Source organism: Buteo buteo, chromosome Z (assembly GCF_964188355.1).
Source record: "Buteo buteo chromosome Z, bButBut1.hap1.1, whole genome shotgun sequence".
Lineage (NCBI taxonomy): Eukaryota > Metazoa > Chordata > Aves > Accipitriformes > Accipitridae > Buteo > Buteo buteo.
In genome coordinates, this window is record NC_134204.1 from 19,964,450 (window position 1) to 19,983,511 (window position 19,062).

General features: G+C 45.5%; 1 protein-coding gene and 1 long non-coding RNA gene across 5 annotated transcripts in view; one reads left to right on the forward strand and one right to left on the reverse strand.

The window, feature by feature from the left end:
* PLPP1 (phospholipid phosphatase 1) overlaps nucleotides 1-6,934 on the reverse strand; it is a 70,140-nt gene extending 63,206 nt beyond the window's left edge. Inside the window, exon 1 of one of the 3 annotated variants that reach the window (XM_075020700.1) lies at nucleotides 6,571-6,934. In XM_075020700.1, the coding sequence (XP_074876801.1) occupies nucleotides 6,571-6,628 (58 nt within the window). In that variant the 5' untranslated portion in view covers nucleotides 6,629-6,934. Of the gene's footprint in view, nucleotides 1-6,081; nucleotides 6,466-6,570 lie in introns of those variants that run through there. The other 2 variants (XM_075020698.1, XM_075020697.1) reach the window with 2 other exon arrangements.
* Nucleotides 6,060-18,800, forward strand: LOC142027074 (uncharacterized). 2 transcript variants are annotated; one of them, XR_012648996.1, is made up of 4 exons: nucleotides 6,060-6,188; nucleotides 14,611-14,800; nucleotides 15,136-15,179; nucleotides 18,097-18,800. It is a non-coding gene; the product is annotated as an uncharacterized LOC142027074 (long non-coding RNA). The 2 variants fall into 2 exon arrangements; XR_012648995.1 differs by lacking the exon at nucleotides 6,060-6,188 and adding an exon at nucleotides 12,299-12,532.
* Nucleotides 18,801-19,062: the final 262 nt, after the last annotated feature.

The window sequence follows — 19,062 nt, forward strand, 5'->3', positions numbered from 1 at the left end:
CAAAATAGTCTAAGAAATTATCTTAAGGAAATCTTGGTTCTTCAAGACAGCTTTAAATGGTTTTAATTTTTGTCATAAAACTGGGCTAAAAATAGTCACTTGCTAGTCATCCATTATCTGAATTTCTAGTGTTTGTGGATTTTTCAGTTGTCTTCAGTCAGCTGTTTTACCTGATTAAACCCCAAGAAGGAGGAGCTTCCTTTGCAGGATAGGGAAAAGACAATCCCTTGCGAGCCCCCTCCACCCCCCAGCCCAGCAGATACAACAATAATCAAGCCCATACCAATGAATCTGACTTTTATAAAGCCATACTTCTGTGGGTGGTATATCTTGCCAATAAGATTCTATGTAATTCTATTCAGCACTTTTTCTTTTTTTCCTCCCCATCATCCAAGGTGAGTTTGTTTTAATTCTCCTGGACTAGTAATTCTGGAAAGAGCATTATCAGTTGTCAGGGATAAATCCAAGTCACTTGGAAGACTACAAAGCTCGAGTTATCTCTCATCATCAGGTACCTTCCAGAGTTAGGTCACCTCTTTGTGCTACCTGCTTCTGTGGCTCCAACACAGTCACAGATAGAGGACTACCATAGCTTTATCCTGTCATCAGCATCTGGTCAGTGCAACCATGCTCTACACATAAAACTATGCAGTAGCAGGCAACCACTAGCCAACTCTTTACCTCCCCTCCCACCAGGGCTGTGACTGTGCAGGTTTCAAACCAAGATGCTTTTAGTCAGTATGAGTTCATGCAATCCAACTCTTTAAAACCAGGTCAGTGTATTGAATCAGCTCAGCACTGGCTCAACAACCACCCAAGCAACTATAAAGGTGAGGCAGGACCTCTTCAACTATGACAGATGAGCTATTTTATCCTTCAGCTGTAGTGTGGTACTTCATTTTCTACAGAAAATATGTCAGAAGCCCCTTCCCTCCCATTCCCTTAAGCAAAGGTCACCACCTTCACATAAGCATGCTGCAAGAGCCCTTCTCACTGTTTAAGGTTAAAAAGCCACCAGGACTCAAGCAGCTGGTAAGGAACCTACCTCACTGCTGACAAGCATCTTCCTCTCTTATGCCAAGAGCAAAGAGTATAGTGCCAAGTTCAAGATTTGGTTCTTGTTAAGGCACTGGAAGGTGAATTGGGATTTACCCATTGCTGTAAAAAGCAAGTGCGAGACCTTCTCTTTTTGAGGCAGGGGTTAGCCAGAGTACAAGATACACTTTAACAGCAATACCTGGCAGAGCAAGAACCAGATTGCTGACTTTGAATAGTGTTCATCAACTAGTTGAGTTCTAACCTGAAGCTTTTCTGTAGACTTCCTAGCAAGACAGAGAGAGCCTCTGGGTAGAGCATCTTTCTTTATGTAGGGGAAAATAAAAAGTGACTGTTGCCAAGAACTTTAACAAGGGACAATGTCACAACCAAAGTATTCAGTCTCATGTGTTTGAGAAAGCACAGCAGGAGAGGGAAGATTTTCCCTGTTTTACATGACAATCATGTTTCAAATTAATTGAGAGTCAACTTAATGAGTATCATCTCATGTTACCTGATGGACAGTGTCATCTGAAGACAAGCTGCTCTTTCACATGAGCCTGTTACAGCTTAACAATGTATTCATGCACTAGAAAAAAGATTTAGCATCCACATGATGTGGAAAATAAGGATGGTGACACATCTGTCAGTAAGTCACAAGTAATAGCGGAGGAGGTTTTATTTGAACTAGGGCAATGGGGAAGTGCTAACCCACATAGGAGGCCTTCCTTGACTGAACAGCAATATCATATAGCTGCCTTCAGTGAAGGCAAGAGTAAATACTCCCAGAAGCGAAGAATGGCACCTAAAGCAAAAACATTGTACAGGGTGTGCAGAGTGGTCCAGCCATCTCACTCTCCCAGGTCACATTCTGCAAAAGCAAATTCACCTGTCCTACACACATGCACCTGCTGTTTAGCGTATTGCCCTGTAACACAGCATTCCAGCAGTCTTTAAGTAGTAAGCTTAAAGCGATGCAAGCATTTAGTATTTCTGGGTTTAGTTCACGTGTTCTTCTGTTTGGAAGACTAGAATTCTCCTTTCCTTACTCAGAATTAGTTTCAGGACAAAAAAAGATAAGTAAGACTGCCAGTCTCACCTTCCCCCCCACCAGCCACCTATCAACCTTCTTTTCTGCATGGGTACTGCTTGTAGCTCAGGGTGCCTCAACACCCAAGTAGCAGATAGCCCCACTGCTAGAGAATGGCTGGGCAGCAGGGAAGTTTTCAGCTGGCTTCCTGAACCAGCACAGGGTAGGACATGGAGAGGAGGAAAAAAAAAAAAGAAAAAAAAATCCCTACACATACACCGAACATAACTAGATTCTACAGCATTTTAAAATTTAACTGAGTAATTCTTTACTATTTCCAACATATTGCAGAAGAGTGGATCAGAACAGTGAAGGGCCAAATTCTTTAAGAGACATCAATTTTTCTCATCTTAGATTGTACATATTATTGCATTACACCAGCAATCACCTATTGACAAGTACACTCCCTAATTACTTACAATAGCTTGTCAGTGATTGCATAGTCAGGCAAGGGACTAAAGAAACACAGTTCTGTCGTACTGCATCCCTGCACTCAAGTTAGGCAAGAATTGCAACAAGCACAGACCAGGTGCGAGTCGTTCTAGAGTCTAGCATCACAAAGAATTTTTTCCTTGCTGCTCCAGTCACCTCTGCAGAGCTTACTTTAATCTAACTCAGTCTTAGCGAGAATTTCGTTTAAAGGTAAATGGATTCAGTAGTTCTTCCACCGATTACAGTAATATTACCATGGGTTTCCCAACTTTGTTTTAAGTGCTGTTTAGCTGCCTTAATGAAGGAGCCTGATTTGCAGTCAAACAATAGACCTGTAAGAGCAGCACAGAGTGTACGTATAGTGCCTAATGAAGACATCAGTCACAAGCTAACTGATTAAGTTATTCTAATAAGCTGTTATGTTTTGCATGACAAATTGAAAGTGTAATAGACCATAAGAATGAAGTCTCAGTGTCAGTGAAAAACAGTTTTACTGCTATCTAGAAATGTAATTCCATTTACACATCTGTGCCAGGCTATATAAAATGTCTCTCCTGTCAGAAAAACAAGGAGGGACAAGTAACAAAAGTATGTCCTGCAGTCCAGGCCATTTCTGCTTTCCAGCGGCAGAAGAGAAGAAGCTGACGACTGTCTACTGTGCCGCACAGGGTAAGGGAGCTGTTGCCTGCAGCACTGCAGAGCTGCATACGGACATGCAGCACACACACACCCAGCACTGCAGATCAGCACACACTCACAGAATGCAGATACAGCCTCATCGCACTATTTAAGGACAGATACTGCAGAAATCTGCAGCCTTTTTCTTTTTTTAGATTACAGGATGTGAAACTAGTTTAATGCTGAAACACAAGTATAATTTAGAAGGAAATAATTATCCTGATAAGAAGAAGTGTTTTAATTTATTTTCTCAGGGCACCAAAGTCTGCTTTCCCTGAATTCTCTCTGTCTCACTGGGTAGAAAGATGGATGAGGTAGGGTGTTTCCTTAAGGCCAATTAAAAGCAACCTTAGACTTAAGTTTCAGGCAACCAAACTGCTCTAACAGCTTAATGCCACATAAAGGGGGAGATGTTGCTCCGTCCTGTGCCACCTGCTCTTTCTTGATCTCTTTCTTAGCCTCTTACCTCTGCTCCACCTTGGGCACTTGTCAGACCTTTTAATAAACCCATTTAAATCACCAAAAATCACAGTAAAGCTCTTTTTTCCCTCCTTTTGGAAGGAAAACTTGTGTTAGAAGAGCTGAACCCGCACAAAGAACGGTTTGACTAAAGCAGGGGCGAGTAAGTCACAGACACACAGAGTCAGAGTCATCTGCTTCCACTGTGGTGAGCTCACGGATAAGTCAGGTCACCGTAACTTGAAGTGATATCCTTAAGGGTTTTTTTGTGTCCAACACTGCTGAGACAATGAAAGTAATTTTTCTTCTGCATCTTCACTTATGATGGGGAAGGTGCAGGCAGGAGAGGGAGGAGCAAAAAGGCAAGCTCTGTATCAAGGGACTGTAAGAGTTACCTTGGGGATCACGAGTATGCTACTGGTAGCCCTTTTTGTGGTAGAATGGGCTACCACACCAAGACTGAGAGTTCAGTCCTCAACTGAAGCTGGTCTACACAGTTTTAAACTTTCAGTATGACACAGATAAAGAAGTTTTCTCTTGGAGGCTTCATGCTCTCTTTAGTGGAAATAGATAACTAGGTATCAGCTTATCAATACCTGCAAGTCACTTTATGTGGGCAGTTACCTTGGTCATTTGAGTGGATATCAAAGTGCACATTGTGGGGAAGGGCAGGGAAAAAGTTAAGAGTTAGAATCAAAGTCCACAATCAACAGGAACTATTCTTCTTACAGTAAAAAAAATCAAAACAGATTCCCCCATTAGACACACAGGCTTAAGCCCTATGTTCTTCTAAGGGTCTGTCTCAATCACATGGGAGCGAGGGAGAAGAGGGAGAGAATTTGATCCTATATCCAGTATCTTTCCCTTTCCTATACTTAACTGGTTTTGTCTCACCTAGAGTTTCACTGTAACTCAATGTTTTTAAAGTTGCAGGTGTCAAGAGACTTCATGTTATGCACTGCCTACATTTTTCCCCTCTACTAGCAAGAAGTAAACAAGCCCAAGGGAAAATAAAGCCAGTCAACCCTCCAGCACACTGAGGCATCAGGTTAGGGTATCTGCGATCCAAATGCTATATGGGGGCAGGGGAAGATGCCTAAATTGGTATTACACTGCAGGGCAAGGTCAAGAATCTACTCCCCAGGTAATAACTTGGCACAGGAGCAGGGAGAAAGCCTCATTCTTTTGGCTGGAAAATGCTCAAGTCATATGCCTCCTACAGTCTTAACTTTAATACATTTTGTTTTCCTTGATTACTCAAGATTAGTTAGGATATGCATATATGCTTCAAACAGACCAAAGTATATGTGCAGTGCAAACTTCTGCCTGATTATAAAGATTTTGTAATGACAATTATCAAGACAGACAAAACTTCTTTACTGGCCATAAAGACAGCATGGAAATTTAAGCCTTGCCACAGCACGGCTTTCTAAAACTTCTGATCTGAATAAAGATTGCTCCTTCTGGACTACATGGATCCATTGTCATCCTCCAAAGGCTCCCTCTCACGTGACATTTACTCAGAGCAATGCATCGTTCACCATAACTTTGTTCTTTGGTGCCATTTAGCTACAGGTACCGTTGCTATTTGAAGCACCTGGCAAGACAAAACGTTGCTCGTCATGTTCATACTGATGTCAGAGTCATCTTCAGCCAAGAGGGACTTTATGAGCCAGACCTGCTCGACTGGACACCACCCACCGAACATGACGAGAAAGCGCTTAGATCTATTCCTGAAGCGCTGCTCTCGTTTGATTAAGAAGCAAACCTCCAAGACTAACGCTTCCTAAGGCTGACCACGAAGCGCAACTTCAGGCACGGAAGGTGCTTCCCAGCCTCTCCGCACCCAGAGGAGCCACAGCTCTTCACTCCCCTTCGCTGGCGATAACTAACACCGTTACTCTCTGCGTCGCGTCGCGTCGCGACCCAGGAGGAGAAAGTTCACGCGAACTGACAGGACACGGTGCAGTTTCAGCAGAGCTCGGGACTGAAACTGAAGACGGAGGCAGCGGGAGGGTGCCAAGACCTGGGCTACCCACGGCAGGCGTGCTGTGGCTGTCGGGCTTCCACACGCGGCCACGGCCGCGCCGGGGCGACGACGCCACGCTCCCGCCCCTGCGCCCGTCCCTCGGGCCGCCGGCAGCACCTCCTCGTAGGAAAGCGCCCCGCTTCGCTTCCAGCCTCCGCCCGGAGCATCGATCGGTTTCGCCGAGGCCGCGCACGACTGGGACCTTACAAGCCAACCTCTCCCCCGCCGTCGGTCGGGCGCTGAGGTGAAGGGAGCCTCCCGCCACGCCGGCCCCCTTCAGGGCAGCCGGCCCCCTTCAGGGCAGCCAGCCCCCCGGCCACCGAGGGTAACGCACGCAGCCCGGGCTGCGGACACCCACCTCTCCCAGCACAGGCTCTTGCCACAACCGGTTTACAGCCGACAGAAGGGGCGAGGGAAGGAGGAGCAAGGACATCACAGAGAAGAGGGAGTTCCAGATGCCAGAGGGTAAGCGGCAGCGGCTCCCGCCCGCCAGGACTCTTCCCTTCCCAGCCCGCGGCCCCCGGGCGGCAGCGACCAGATTCCTCCGGGCGAGGGGCGGGAGAGCCGCCGGGGGCGGCGGCGAAGGCAAGGCGAGAGAGAGGGGGGGGGGGCGAGGGGACGGCAGGCAGCGGGGGAAGCGACAGACAGGCACAGCGAAGGCGCGCAGGCTGGAGGAAGACCCGCTCCGGGGAGGTGCCTGGCGCCGCGGGGAGGGGGAGGCCAGCATGCGATTAGCCCGGTGCCGTGCGGGGAAGGGGGGCGGAGCGCGGCGCCCCGGGGACGGCTCCCCTCGTCCCCCGTGCGTCCCGTCCCGCGTCCCCCCCACCACGCCGACCCGCCGACCTACCCAGCACCACGCAGACCACGTCCAGCGCCACGAAGGGCAGCCGCGTCCTGTCAAACATGCTGGCAGCGCCGGGCGTCAGGCGCGGCGGCGGCGGCGCCTCGCGCGGCGCGGTGACAGCCTCGGCCCGAGGGGCGGGCGCGGAGCGGAGGCGGCAGGGAGGGGCTCAGCCGCCGCCAGGCGCTGCGCTGCGCTCCGAGCCAATGGCGCCCGCCCGCCCCCCCCCCCCGCGATCCCGGCACCGCCGCAACCGCCTCCCGCACTGCGCTACTGCCACCGCTGCGGCGCCCACCGGGGCTTTAAGGCAGGCGGGCGGGCGGAGGCTGTGGGGGGAGGGAAGGAGGGAGGGCAGGGCGGGCTGGCGGCGGCGGCACCTCCGCCCGCCCCGACCTGCCGCCGCCGTGACGCCCCACCCGGCGGCCGCGCTTCAACGGCAGGCCGGGGCCGACCAATCGCGCCGCGGCCTGCCTCCCGCCCCGCCCCCGCCGCGCGGGCCCCGCCGTGCCAGTGGGCGCCCTGGGCTGGGAGGGGCGGGCGCGGCCCGCCCCCCGCCCCGCCCCACCCCGCCCGCCTGAGGCGATGGCGGCCCCTCGCTCGCCGCCTGCCCCTCGGCGCGGGTCCCGTCTCCCGCTCCCCGGTCCCCCGTGGTCGTGGGGCTGCCGCCGGAGGGAGTGCCGCGGCCGTCGCCCGTGCTCCGCCTTCACCGGCCTGCCCCGCCCCGGCCCCAGTCATTAGGGGCCGTGGCGGGGGAGCGTGGCCTGCCCGAGGGGCTGCCGGGGTGACAAACGCCCGGGAGGGGTGTCGGTGGCGCCCGGCCCCGGCCGGCCCCGGGGACCCCAGCCTGCCTGCGACAGAGCTGGGGTTGGGGGGGGGTCCTCCGCTGCAAACACGGGGGCTGCTTGTGGTTTTTGTTTTCTGACAAGGGAAAAGCTGTTTCCGCGTCTGGAAGAGTGCTGGAAAATTGCAAAAGAGCCGAGCAGTTGAGTCTCAGCCCAACCCCAAACAATCTTTTTCCTTGTTAAAAGCTTTTATTTGGAAAGAAAATAGTGACCAACACGAAAAAAATGTTTTCTGCATAACCACATTTTTATTTTAACAGCATTTACCGCAAAACAGACTCTATTCACCAGTGGTGTTAGTGCTGTTGGGCACAAACTTATCACTCACGCCGCTGAGCACATCTGTGTTTTGTTCTAGGTAATTGCAGGTTGGATGAGCGGCGCTTCACACACTCTCAGCATCAGGCATAAACTTTTCTGTGATTTCTCATGTAGTCCACCCTCTAATTCTGTAAACAGCTTCACTTTGTATTATATCCTGAAGGCTGAATAACAGGTTTGGCAGATCAACAAGGGAAACAAGTTCTTGAGGTGGAAATCCCTGGCTAAATATGCCGTCTCTTCAATTCAACCATGCTGCCTAAAAAGGTACATAAAGCACTTCCACACAGCTTATATAAAGAAGCTCTACGCAGCAGCCTATACAGGAGTTCGCGATTTCTTCTCAACGCCTGTGAAGTGTCCCAGCTACAGATCAAAATGGTCAGGTCTGGAGATTTAAAACGACCCTTGATTTCTGTCAGTGTAGCGTCATTTACTGAGCGCATTTTCCTTTGCAAGTATTCTGGGATTGTCTCGTGGAGGTAGAAACTCCAGTGTTGTCTTAAAATGCAGAAGGTAATGGAAAAAATTGGAGCAGGACCTGGCAATGACAAAAACTGGGTTTATCTTTGTCAGAACTGCTGCTGAAAGAAAAGTGTGCAATCTAGCTCGGCTCCTCACAAAGCAGGGGATTGTTCACAAGGTCTTAAATCAGGAGTAGATAACATGCCCAAAATTGCGAGATGGTTAGAAAAAACAGAAGACAAGCAATGCAAACATTCCACACACAATTGACATAATTGCTTTCTTCAACCCAAAAGCATCACGTTAATCTTGTTTGGGCTAAACAGCAAACAGCTCTCCTGATCCACACCCCTCTGCAAGTAAATTAGAGACCGAAGAGATTGCGCTAATTTAAATGGATGTCTTCCCAGAAGAATGTAAGCAAGATAGTGATTACACTTAAAAACACCTGGAAATTGGGCTGCAGCAGCACAGCATTCACCAACGAGAGGAATTAATCACGCTTTATTGTCTTGCAGTTTCTACATCTCTGTTTCACCCCTGAGATGTAGCTCGCCTGAGGGAACAGGGATCTCTGCAATCTTCTGCCAGAATTCAGGAAAGCAAGCAGTCACCCGGTTCCTCTCCAAACTTTCCATTGCACAAGGAATATGAGCCTCGCTGTTGCAACCCTGTTCCCACCACTAGGCTTGCAATGGCTTGGAAACCCCCCGCTGAGCACGGTTTGAGGGATTAGGTTAGGGCTGCGCTGTTCTAGGCGCTCAGAAGGCCTTCATAGACAGCCAAGTATTAACCATGGAAGCATGCCAACCCAAGCACTTTCAGCCTAAATTACACTTCAGGTTAGCAAAACCCTACATTACTCCAGGGCTGTGTTAGTATGAGTACTACATCTTCAGATATGTTGTTATTTCACACAAAAAGGATATTCTGGTGTAAAACTGAAGAGAGGAATAAAACCCCCTGCATGCTTAAGCACCTTTAACATAGTATCTGGCAGCAGCAATGCCCAGGGCAGCAGAAAGGGCAAACTGATGGTGCTTGATCAGACATCTGGAGCAGTATGTTCTTGAGGAGTTGGAGGATGTTCAATTATAAACAGAAATAGAAATCATGTTCAGCATCAGTTGGAGGTTTGAGGGTTTTTAAGTATACAGCACAAATATCAGAGCTTCTAAATTTCATTTTCTCCTGGTAGCATGAGAGTTTTGTAGTATCTTCTGACTTTGTGGCATTTTCCCTGTCTAGGCTTTGCTTGGTATCCCTCCCTTGCAGCAAGGTGCTCAGATGTCCACCTTTCTTAACCACCATGTTGAGCCAGCGATGCCAAGAAAGATCCACTCGTATGCTTTGCAGGGTCTATGCTAAAGAACATTTTTGAACCCAGACCGAAGTAAAACAAAGGCAACAGACAAAGCTCCTAAGCTGTATTTTATCCCTTCATTAAATTTATATTTTAAAGTAGTCTAATATTACTCTCTAGAACGCAGACTCTCCTAAATATCTTCCCCTCTCACTTATTCTCTTGTTTGGTATGGTTATTTGGTCATTTTCTTTTTTTTTTTTTAAATTGTATCTTTTTTGTTTTGTTTTGTTTAATTGAGAGCAGTGAGCAGCAGAGAACACCAAGACCAAGATAAAGCCCTGTTAATTTCTTTGTTTTCTTCTGATTCTTCTAGAAATCATGATCTTCAGTGTTTTGCCCATCCTCCTTAAAAGTTTTGTGTGTACTAAGATTAAACTCTCAGGAATTTTATCATCAGTCTGAAGTGGTACTTGTATGACAATTAATTAGTGCTGACAGAGCAGGACTCTTAACTGCAATTAACATTCATATACATCAGCAGCTGTAGTAAATGATGGGACTTTCCCAGGCTTGTTTCTCTGTCGGTTGATCTGGGGTGGGAGTCAATAGCTCTGAATGAGCTGTTACTACTCAGGAAAGGGATGAGAGGGTCAGGGTGGATGGTTCTGGGAAGCCATCCTCTGGGTGCTCAGAGGAGAGATCACCAGAGCACTGGGAATGCTGTTAGGAAAGACATCGAGAGCAATCTGTCAAATATCATTATGACACATTCCTGTGGCAATCCCACATCAAAATGGCTAAGTAGAAGCAGAGAAAGCTCAAAGCAAGGCAAACAAGATTTTTAGAACTTGCATACAACAGCTTCAATGTAAGAGAAACAGAAGTGGAAGAGGATTTTTTCAACACGGAAAGGGAATGATGGGAGAGGAAAAGACTTGACGTATAAAGTACAGATCTATAAAACCATGAAAGGTGTGGAGAAGGTTAAATGTGTAACAAGCATTCACTACTTAGTATCAGATAAGAACTAGGGAGAACCTACATAAGATATCAGACAACAGGACTTCTTTACATGAGAATACTGTGGAATTTATTGGCTCAGGTTGCTGTGGGGCACAAAATTACAAAGGAGCCAAAAGGCACTAGGTAAATTCATAGGGGATAGGGTCACTGTTAAACAGTGGATCCTTGTAGTTCAAGAAATATCGGAACTGCTGATTTCTCACAGTTAAAAAGATCTGCCGGGGAAGAGTCGTTCCACAGGGGCTGTTTGTTAAACGCGTCTAAACATCTGCTGCTGGGCACTGTTGCACGGTATTGGGCTGGATGGACTTGACCTGAATCAGCTCTTCGTATGTTCAAAGCCAGTCAATGGCCATAGTGTAACACCACAAAATACATTAGTAATAGTTAGCAGAAGTGAAATAGTTCAGACTTGTTTGCAATGTTTTGTCAGATTCAGACTCCAGTTATTTAGAATTCATCTGCCAAAATCCCTCTCATGCAGTGAGACCTACAGAATAGGACCAAGGATGAAAGTCTGCCAGGATAGCCCTCCTGAATTTCTCTTACATCATTTGTTCAGGGCATAGGATTTGCCCCTTGCGAAATGACACGTGCTCCTGCAGGTAGTGTTGAGACCTGGACCTCTGAAGTCAGTTGACATCCCTTGCACAGAACGTTTCAGGAAGCAGAATTTAGATTCCACCAAATTATCCTAGCCTCATACCCCTTCTTTTGTTTGGTCTGGCCTTTCAGTTGTTTTCTGTCTTTTGCTCCTATGTCTCATGTTTGTTTGGTTTTTAATAAGGGAGCAGTGAGCAATAAAGAACACTTATATTTCTAATAAACAAAGCATGAGGAGTTTCCTGTCTTCTCTCCTTCAATTATTTTCCCTTTAAATACAGTTGAGACTTGTTTGGGTACTTCACCCCCACATTGCTATTGAACTGTGTTGTCTATTCACTAAAAAGCTCCTGCTGTCAGATTGACTTGAGATCGTCACCTATGGCAAGTTCAGATCCATGGAAGGGTTCTGCTCCCCCAGTTTTACGTCAAAGTTACAAGAGCATTTCCGCCAGAGCGATGAGGCCTGTTCTAGTAGAAAAGACAGGTTATTTCTACATTAGCCACAGAAATAAAGAATCAAGCAGACATCACCAGACGGTATAATAACATAAATTTAATAGTCATGTCCATGTAATGAATGAAAATGCATTAAAACCCAAGTGCATAGCTTTGTTTGTATATATTTAATAGCATGTATCATACAGCCTCAGAAGATCATATAGTATATTCTAGAAAAAAACACTTCAGGCTACATCTACACAAGTTAATTAAGTGGGGCCAGCACACACAGAACAGGTACTGGCACATGATTGCCCGTACTACTTACATGTTGGCTCACAAATGGTGGTGTTCAGAACTAACTAGCGCAGGCCAGGGAGCATTCCCCATGGCAATTTTGCATGCAGCCATTCTATTCTGACAGGAAGAAAATGCAGCTGTGTGGCCATCAGCTATGCTCTACCAGTGGGCCTTAAGGCTAATAAACTGTCCCTGTTTGCTCTTTATTGGATTTTATTATTTGTTTCAATTACAGATATTGCTCTGAAGCAATAATAGATTCTGAAAGAAAGAATGTCTCAAGGGCCCTCACAAAATGTTCGTGGCACTTTTCTTAATAAAAAAGTCTTATGATTATTGCAAGTTGGAGTGATTTAGGGGCTACAGAGATTTGTGCCCTCTGGCTTCTGATTTCCCCTCTCTTTTTCCCTTCTTTGTCATGCTTTCCAGTCAAACCAGCTAGCAAAACAGAGGTAACTCTGGCAGCAGGACGAATCTCATGAGATGAACTTCAACAGGGTAAACCAGTTGCCAATGATATAGCAAAAGCACCCAGTTTTGACCCATGACAGACCTAAAGCAGTAACTCAGCCTCCTGTGCCTGGTTCCGTATGCATTTGGATATCCACTTCAACAGGTAGAAGAAGATAAGCTTGAAGGAAAATGTGTGTCACTGCACCTCTTCCAGGTAATCTCCACGTGCTTCACTGGCTGATCAAAGCTGTGCATCCAGAGTGCAGCAGCTAAGGTGTCTGCTCCTGCTGCTTGTCCCTCCTTGGCAGCTAGACTCCCACCCCTGACACTGTATTTTAAACAGGCAGCAATCTACACCGAAACCATTGCGAGGCAGGAGCTCCCAGTCCTGTACCACTTCAGGGTGGCTTGGCTACCAGTAGAAGTACCTCTAGAAGTATGGCATGGGAGCAGACGGGAGCACGGCAATGGTCCTTACCACGTACATTTCCTAACACTGTGAGTTGGGCCTCCAGACGTTAGTGTAATACTCATAAGTCATATTCATCCAAAACTACACTCCAAAGCTGAGGCCAAGCTAATATAACCAGAATGGCTATGGAAATATGTCTGTAGCCGGCCTTTTGCAGCATTGTTAGTAACAGTATTATGCTGTTACAGTTGTCAATGTTGCTTTTGTTTGAGCTCCACAAATTCGTGATTTTTTTTTTTTCCAGTGCCACAGATCCAAAGGAATTTATTCCCAAGTTCATAGCTCTTTATCGTTGTTGTTTTCTTAAGACATTATAAATATATTGGATAAAATTCAACCTTGGACACATCTCCTTGCACTGATATAATGCAGTTACAATAGCCTAGCGCATAAATAATTGCAACTACAAAAATAAATTATGAGGGGCCTTTGAAAATGAAATAACAATAGGCAAAATGTCACCAAAACCCTCAAGCTGGGAGAATCAAGTAAGGCAAAAAGAAACCCACTTCAGTATTGACTGTGGAGCACATTTATTTCTTGCATCTCTGAATTACTCTTCAGACCATGATGAGGGTCAGGTCCTGCTCAAAACAAAATTAAGGGTGGAGGAGGATAAATCAACAGATAATTACAACATTAATTATTTAGAATTCCTCTTCAAAGAATTATGTGAGGATTTGGGTCTTAATACAATCATTATCTAATGAAAGCTTTTGCCTCTCCATCTTCCATAAAATAGTATTTGACTCCTTGAAATAGTCATCAGAGTTGAACATAAAAAGCCACAGTTGGAGCTGCTCCAGTATAGAGTGTTCAGTTACTGAAATCACTTCCTCTTAGTTTGCATCCTACACGCTGAGCAGGAAACATGGGATTTCACTTTGCTGTCTTGTCCCTTTACATGGATTCACCCTGTTGCCAACAGTAGATTCAGTGCCTTAAGGTCCAAGTCAATGGCTCCTGTAATCTATTGCCAGAGCACAGAAAGTCCAGATTATAATTAAGCCCTGACCACTTGGTATTTACTTTTATTACACTAATACCGAGAGGCCCCAGTAGGATTGGAGCCAACTGTGCTATGTGCTGTACACACTCACAGCCATTGCCTCAAAGACCTCACAGAGCAGGGTGAAAGGAAGAAAGTATTATTTTCCACAGGAGCAAAAAGAGCCTTAATTTTGCTGCTGTTTTTCAGGCATTAATCCTGAGAGAAACAAGGAAGAAACCTGTCCCATATGAGTCATCTGTGCAGATGAAAGCATAAAAATTTCCTCTTATCTCCTGTTTTATCTTTCCCTTCCACATTGCTGCTTCTTTCCCAACTAGAATAATAACAATAAAAATACGAGTGAAGTCAGTGCTGGGCAGGGATGTTGTAGTGTCTGGAGCACCAGAAGCAGTGGAAGCAGGCAGGAGTCTTACTTGATGTGCTCTGGCTCCTGTAGTCAGAGCAAGCGCTTGGCAAAGGAGCGGAGAAGGATTACATCTGTCAGAATAACTTTTATGAGACCCGACTCTTCCAGGGATTGTTTAAAATCCACATAATGCTCTGGAGTGTTAATGCTTGCATTGGGACGTTTGCATTAGCAGATAAATGTGCAAGAACACATTTCCAGACATCTGCCTAGTGACTGCACCTCTGAGCAGTTTGCTGAAACTTGGTCCAAGGTCCATGAGGTCCTTGGGCTCCTGAAATGACTTCCAAGGTTTGTAATAAATTGTGCTGCTGAAGTGTACCGCAGTTAAGCAATTCTCACATGATAGAAACAATGTGTGGTGCAGTGCACTAAAACCACTCTGTTATTTTAACTTTTCAGCCTTTGAAAGTGTTCAGAAGGGAACACAAAACATGAAGAAATTCATACCTACAGATGCTGTGAAAAAAAGAAAACTTGGGATGATGCCCCCAAATTATCACCCTCCCAATACAAGACCAGGGGATAACATAATGCTGATCTTCGCTGTGCTTTATATTAGCAAGAAGTGAGGAAGAGTGTCGTTGCTAAGGTATGAACACTCCCTCAGATTTCCAGGGAGCCCTGGTTGAATTGCTTATGTCCCTCCAGCTAAGTCCATACATTTTCTAGCCATGTTGGAGGAGTGAGGACTTGAATGTGCGATGCCATAGGGTTAAGTGGTGGTGTCTGGGAGGGAGAGGTTTGTTTTCAGGCACAAAAGGGCATTGCAGTGTTGTTAGGCTTCCCTTCCTGGTCCACAGGTGGGCTTGTGTCAGTGTGAGTTGACAAACAGGTGGTGTGGGCTTTCAGGGAGCTTGGGCTTGAATGGGAATGCAAGCCATGAGCTAACGTACGCCTTATGCCCTGTGTGTTCCCTTCTGCCAGGTGGGGAAGATAGCGCTGCTATACTGAAGGTAGATACTGTGAAGGTAAGTGTCACAGAAATGACAAGGGACTCAGATACTAATGTCATGGGTATAGATTCAGGGCACAGATTTAGTTTGTTCCTTTCTCTAATGCTATTATTATTATTAAATTCACAAATAATCTATTATCAGGCTTAGATAGAAGGTTTTGCTCAGCCATACTTAGGATGAACAGGGCTGCTAACTTTCATATGCAAACCCAAATTATTTCAGGTAAGATCCATTAAATTACCAGTGCATGGACATCAGCAATTGGATGGTTCCTCCTATAAACAGCATCTTACAGAACACACAGAAATGATGCAGATCCATGCAAGTATAAAAAGCCAGTGTGACAGCTCTATTGTGCAGCATTGATTTTCTGGAAACAAATACAAGAGCAGAGCAGCCTTATCATAGATCCTTGCACAAATCAATAGGGCAAAATCTGCTCAATGCCTACGTACTTTGCATGACTAAAGCAATTAAGAGGCATAAAAAGGCCATGCAGTTGCTAAAAATAGCCAAATGGGGAGTATTCCACCCTGGACTCAGCAGTTGGCAGAGGGTATGTACAGCAGTCATTTATCATGAACCTGATCTTTGTTTTGCTTAAGAGCCCATGAAGCGTGTGATAAACTAACTTACATTAGAGCAGCCAGAGGTACCCAAGACTGAACATGGTTTTTATTGCCCAGTTACCTGCAGTCTTAAAAAAATTTTGTAACCATGAATCAATATAGATGACATAAATTCTGAGTGGTGTTTCACCACTATGTTTTTCTGCTTCCAGAATAAAAGCTAAGAGGGAAGCTATAAGCAGAGGAGAGAGAGGACATAATAGAGGCAGATAAAGGCAGGTCTATAAAACATGTTAGATCCTGTTAAAAAGTGACAAGTGTATGATGCAATGCAATTTTAATATTACATCTGCTAAATATGTCCGTGGTATGATTTGCTTTCTATCAAGTAATTTTTACTATATTTGTTTAAAAAAAATTAACTAGTTTTTTAAAATGAAAAAAAAACCCAGACCTGTTTAAATATCAGACATCACCTCTATATGGTAAAGAACCCACTTTATGACATTTATAGACAACCGAGAGAAATCATTCTGTAAGGCTGGTAATAAGGAAGATCTCTGAGAGACTGTAGCTTTTCCTGTCAGTCTGCTCCACATGTGTCACAGAAAAAGAAGGGTGAACTCAGCTTCCCAAATCTCCCATCTCCCAGCTGAGTGCTTTTACTGCCAGACGTGGGCAGGACATAACCTATCTGCTTCCTGGCTGTGTTTCAAGGGACACTTAGGTGTGCTTTGGCTATTCCTGCTTGACCAGGATCAGCAGGTGACAAAGACTGGAGAACCCCAGTTTTTTGCATCTCCCTTGCTCTCAGGCATGACGTAGGCTCTGAGCCCTCTTGTGACTCCAGGGATGACTGCAGATGCCTGCAGGGTTGTGTCACAGACATCGTGAATACGCCTAAGTGCTGATATCTAAAAAGCCTGCTAGGCATAGAAGACTTTGTGAATCAGGCTTAGGATGGACACTGCCACAGAGCCATCAGTCTTCAGCCCTCACCCTTCTTAAGTGCATTTTTTTAATCTTACTCATCTTTGCTGAGACTTGTTTGCTCAATGCTCAATCCAAAACATGTTATTGTTTGCAAGGTGGGAAGCTTCCCTTTCCTCTGCAGCCTCCTCGTAGCACAACCACGTTGTTGACTTTTCTTGCACTTCGGTAATTCAGAATACACCTCTATTTAAATGTCTCATGAAGGAGTGTGTGAGCATGCACATGTGCATACCTGTATTTATCAGGTTAAATAAAACCATTTGAATTGTAATTCAGTTCAGCACTAGATTTTAGTGTAAGAAGTAGAAAAAAAGCCAAGGTGTTGTTTATGACATTTGTTAGAGGGAGGGGCTTCTGCCATCAGTGCAGTTCAGAGTGGTACCTGGATCCCAAGCCTCCAGAGGCAGGGGTGCAGCTCTGGAGACAACTGTCAGCGCTGGAAGAGGAGAAAGGAAGCAAACAAACAAAATGCAGAGGCCTCCGCTGGTATGTTTAGTTACTGCAGAGCGCATGTGATTTTATCAGTGTTGTCAGTGTTTAGTCTTGCAAGAAACATTTTGAAATAGGATGGTTGAAGGAGTACTGTAGGCACGGTGGTGTGAAGGAGTAAGAAGTGGGGGAGCCTCATCTGAAAGCATCAGAGAAGTCAGTGAGTACAACAGCTGAGGTGAAAGGCTCAGTGGGTTGCTCTAATAAAGGAGATCAGTGTCAATTACAAAAGTGTTTTAAATAATATTTCACAATGGAAGAAAATAGTGGATTGCATTCTGGTTTTTTGGAAACAGGAAGAAAGATGACAGAGATGGATTAGGGTATTCCGATATGAAGATCCTGGACAAACTAACTCAGCATCGGTCCTTCAGGCTTTCTCAAACGACATGACAGGGTATCTAGCACAAAAACATGCTGAGAAAGGTTCAGATTCCAGAAACACAGTGACTCACACATTTCCAAAACAGTGTTATAACAAGCTGCTGTCCAAATTTCCTGCTGTATTATATGTAATGCACATTCAGTGGTGCTGCTGGCACACTTCCCTCTGAGTCAGTATTGAACCACTGCCCCAATTCAGAGTTAGGCGACCACTGTGCTGCTGGAGCTTCTGTCGTTACAGATGTAAAACAAATGTCCCAATTCCTTGTAATCATCAGTATCCTCTTACAGATGGCAGAGTCTAATTAATATCTGACCTGATGACCATGTATAAAGATGGGCACTTACCTTCTACATTTCTGTGCCCTTCCAGTTGGTTACAACAATTTTCAGTTGGATTAACATTTAGTTCTGGGGAGCTGGACTCTAAGTTAAGGAAGGAGAACAGGAAGGTGGAAGGGAGCATTAATCTACACGTTTTCGCTTTCTTTCAGTACCTACTGCAGTGATATTATGTCTTAATGCTACATGACCTTTCCTGTGGATCCTCCCTGCACTGTGTGTTTGACAAGCTCCTAGAGGCATGGGAAACCACGGGGAGAGATGAGGAGGAAGGTAAAGTGGAGAGCATGACAAGTACCAGCCTTACCCATACGGTCACGAAGGGATTCACTGATGCCAGGGAGCCAGATAACTTGCCTACTCCACAAGCCCTGGAGTAATCCTCCATGGAGATTTCTCTCAGTTTCCCTCTTTTTCCTACTCTGGGTCTTACTGCTAAAGAGAGGCATTTCAGCCTTTGGGAAATCTTGACCTCTCTATAGAGACGTTCACTGCAGCTTGTAAATGAACTAGAGGAAAGGGTAATAATGAAGAATTAGCGGCATAGAGCTTGTACTGAAATGATCATATCCAAATCTGTTGAAATTGCAAAAAGTAAGAAAACAGACTGCAGTCAAAAACCTGGGGCCTTCTCTAATCATCAGATGCCATCACAAATATGAAAAAAGAAAAGCAAAAGCCTCATTTCTTTGTTGTTTGTGTGTTGGTTTTTTTTTTTTTACTTTCCTTTTAATGTACTGGTGGTTTCCCTGAACAAAAGACATCACAAGGCTCTGTGTGCCTTCCTAGTAAACCTTTTGCCCTCTGCAAATGCGACTGTTTCATAGCATGTGGAAATCTGCAAATAAGAAATTAAATCCTAAAGCCAATTTAATTGAATTGATAGTCTGGCTTGAAGGAATCATGTTTGAATTTTTCCCAGACCACATTACTTGTCTGCTGAAATAGAGTGAATTTTTCAAAGGTTAGGTGTTGCCTAATGTATGCTGGAAAACCACCTTTGTAGATTTGCACTGAGGCAAGATGGTATTTGAATCTGCTGGAATGCTTTACATATTCATATCGCCTGAAGGTTGGAAACTTTTTATCACCAGCAGAGTAGCACAGATGACAGTAAA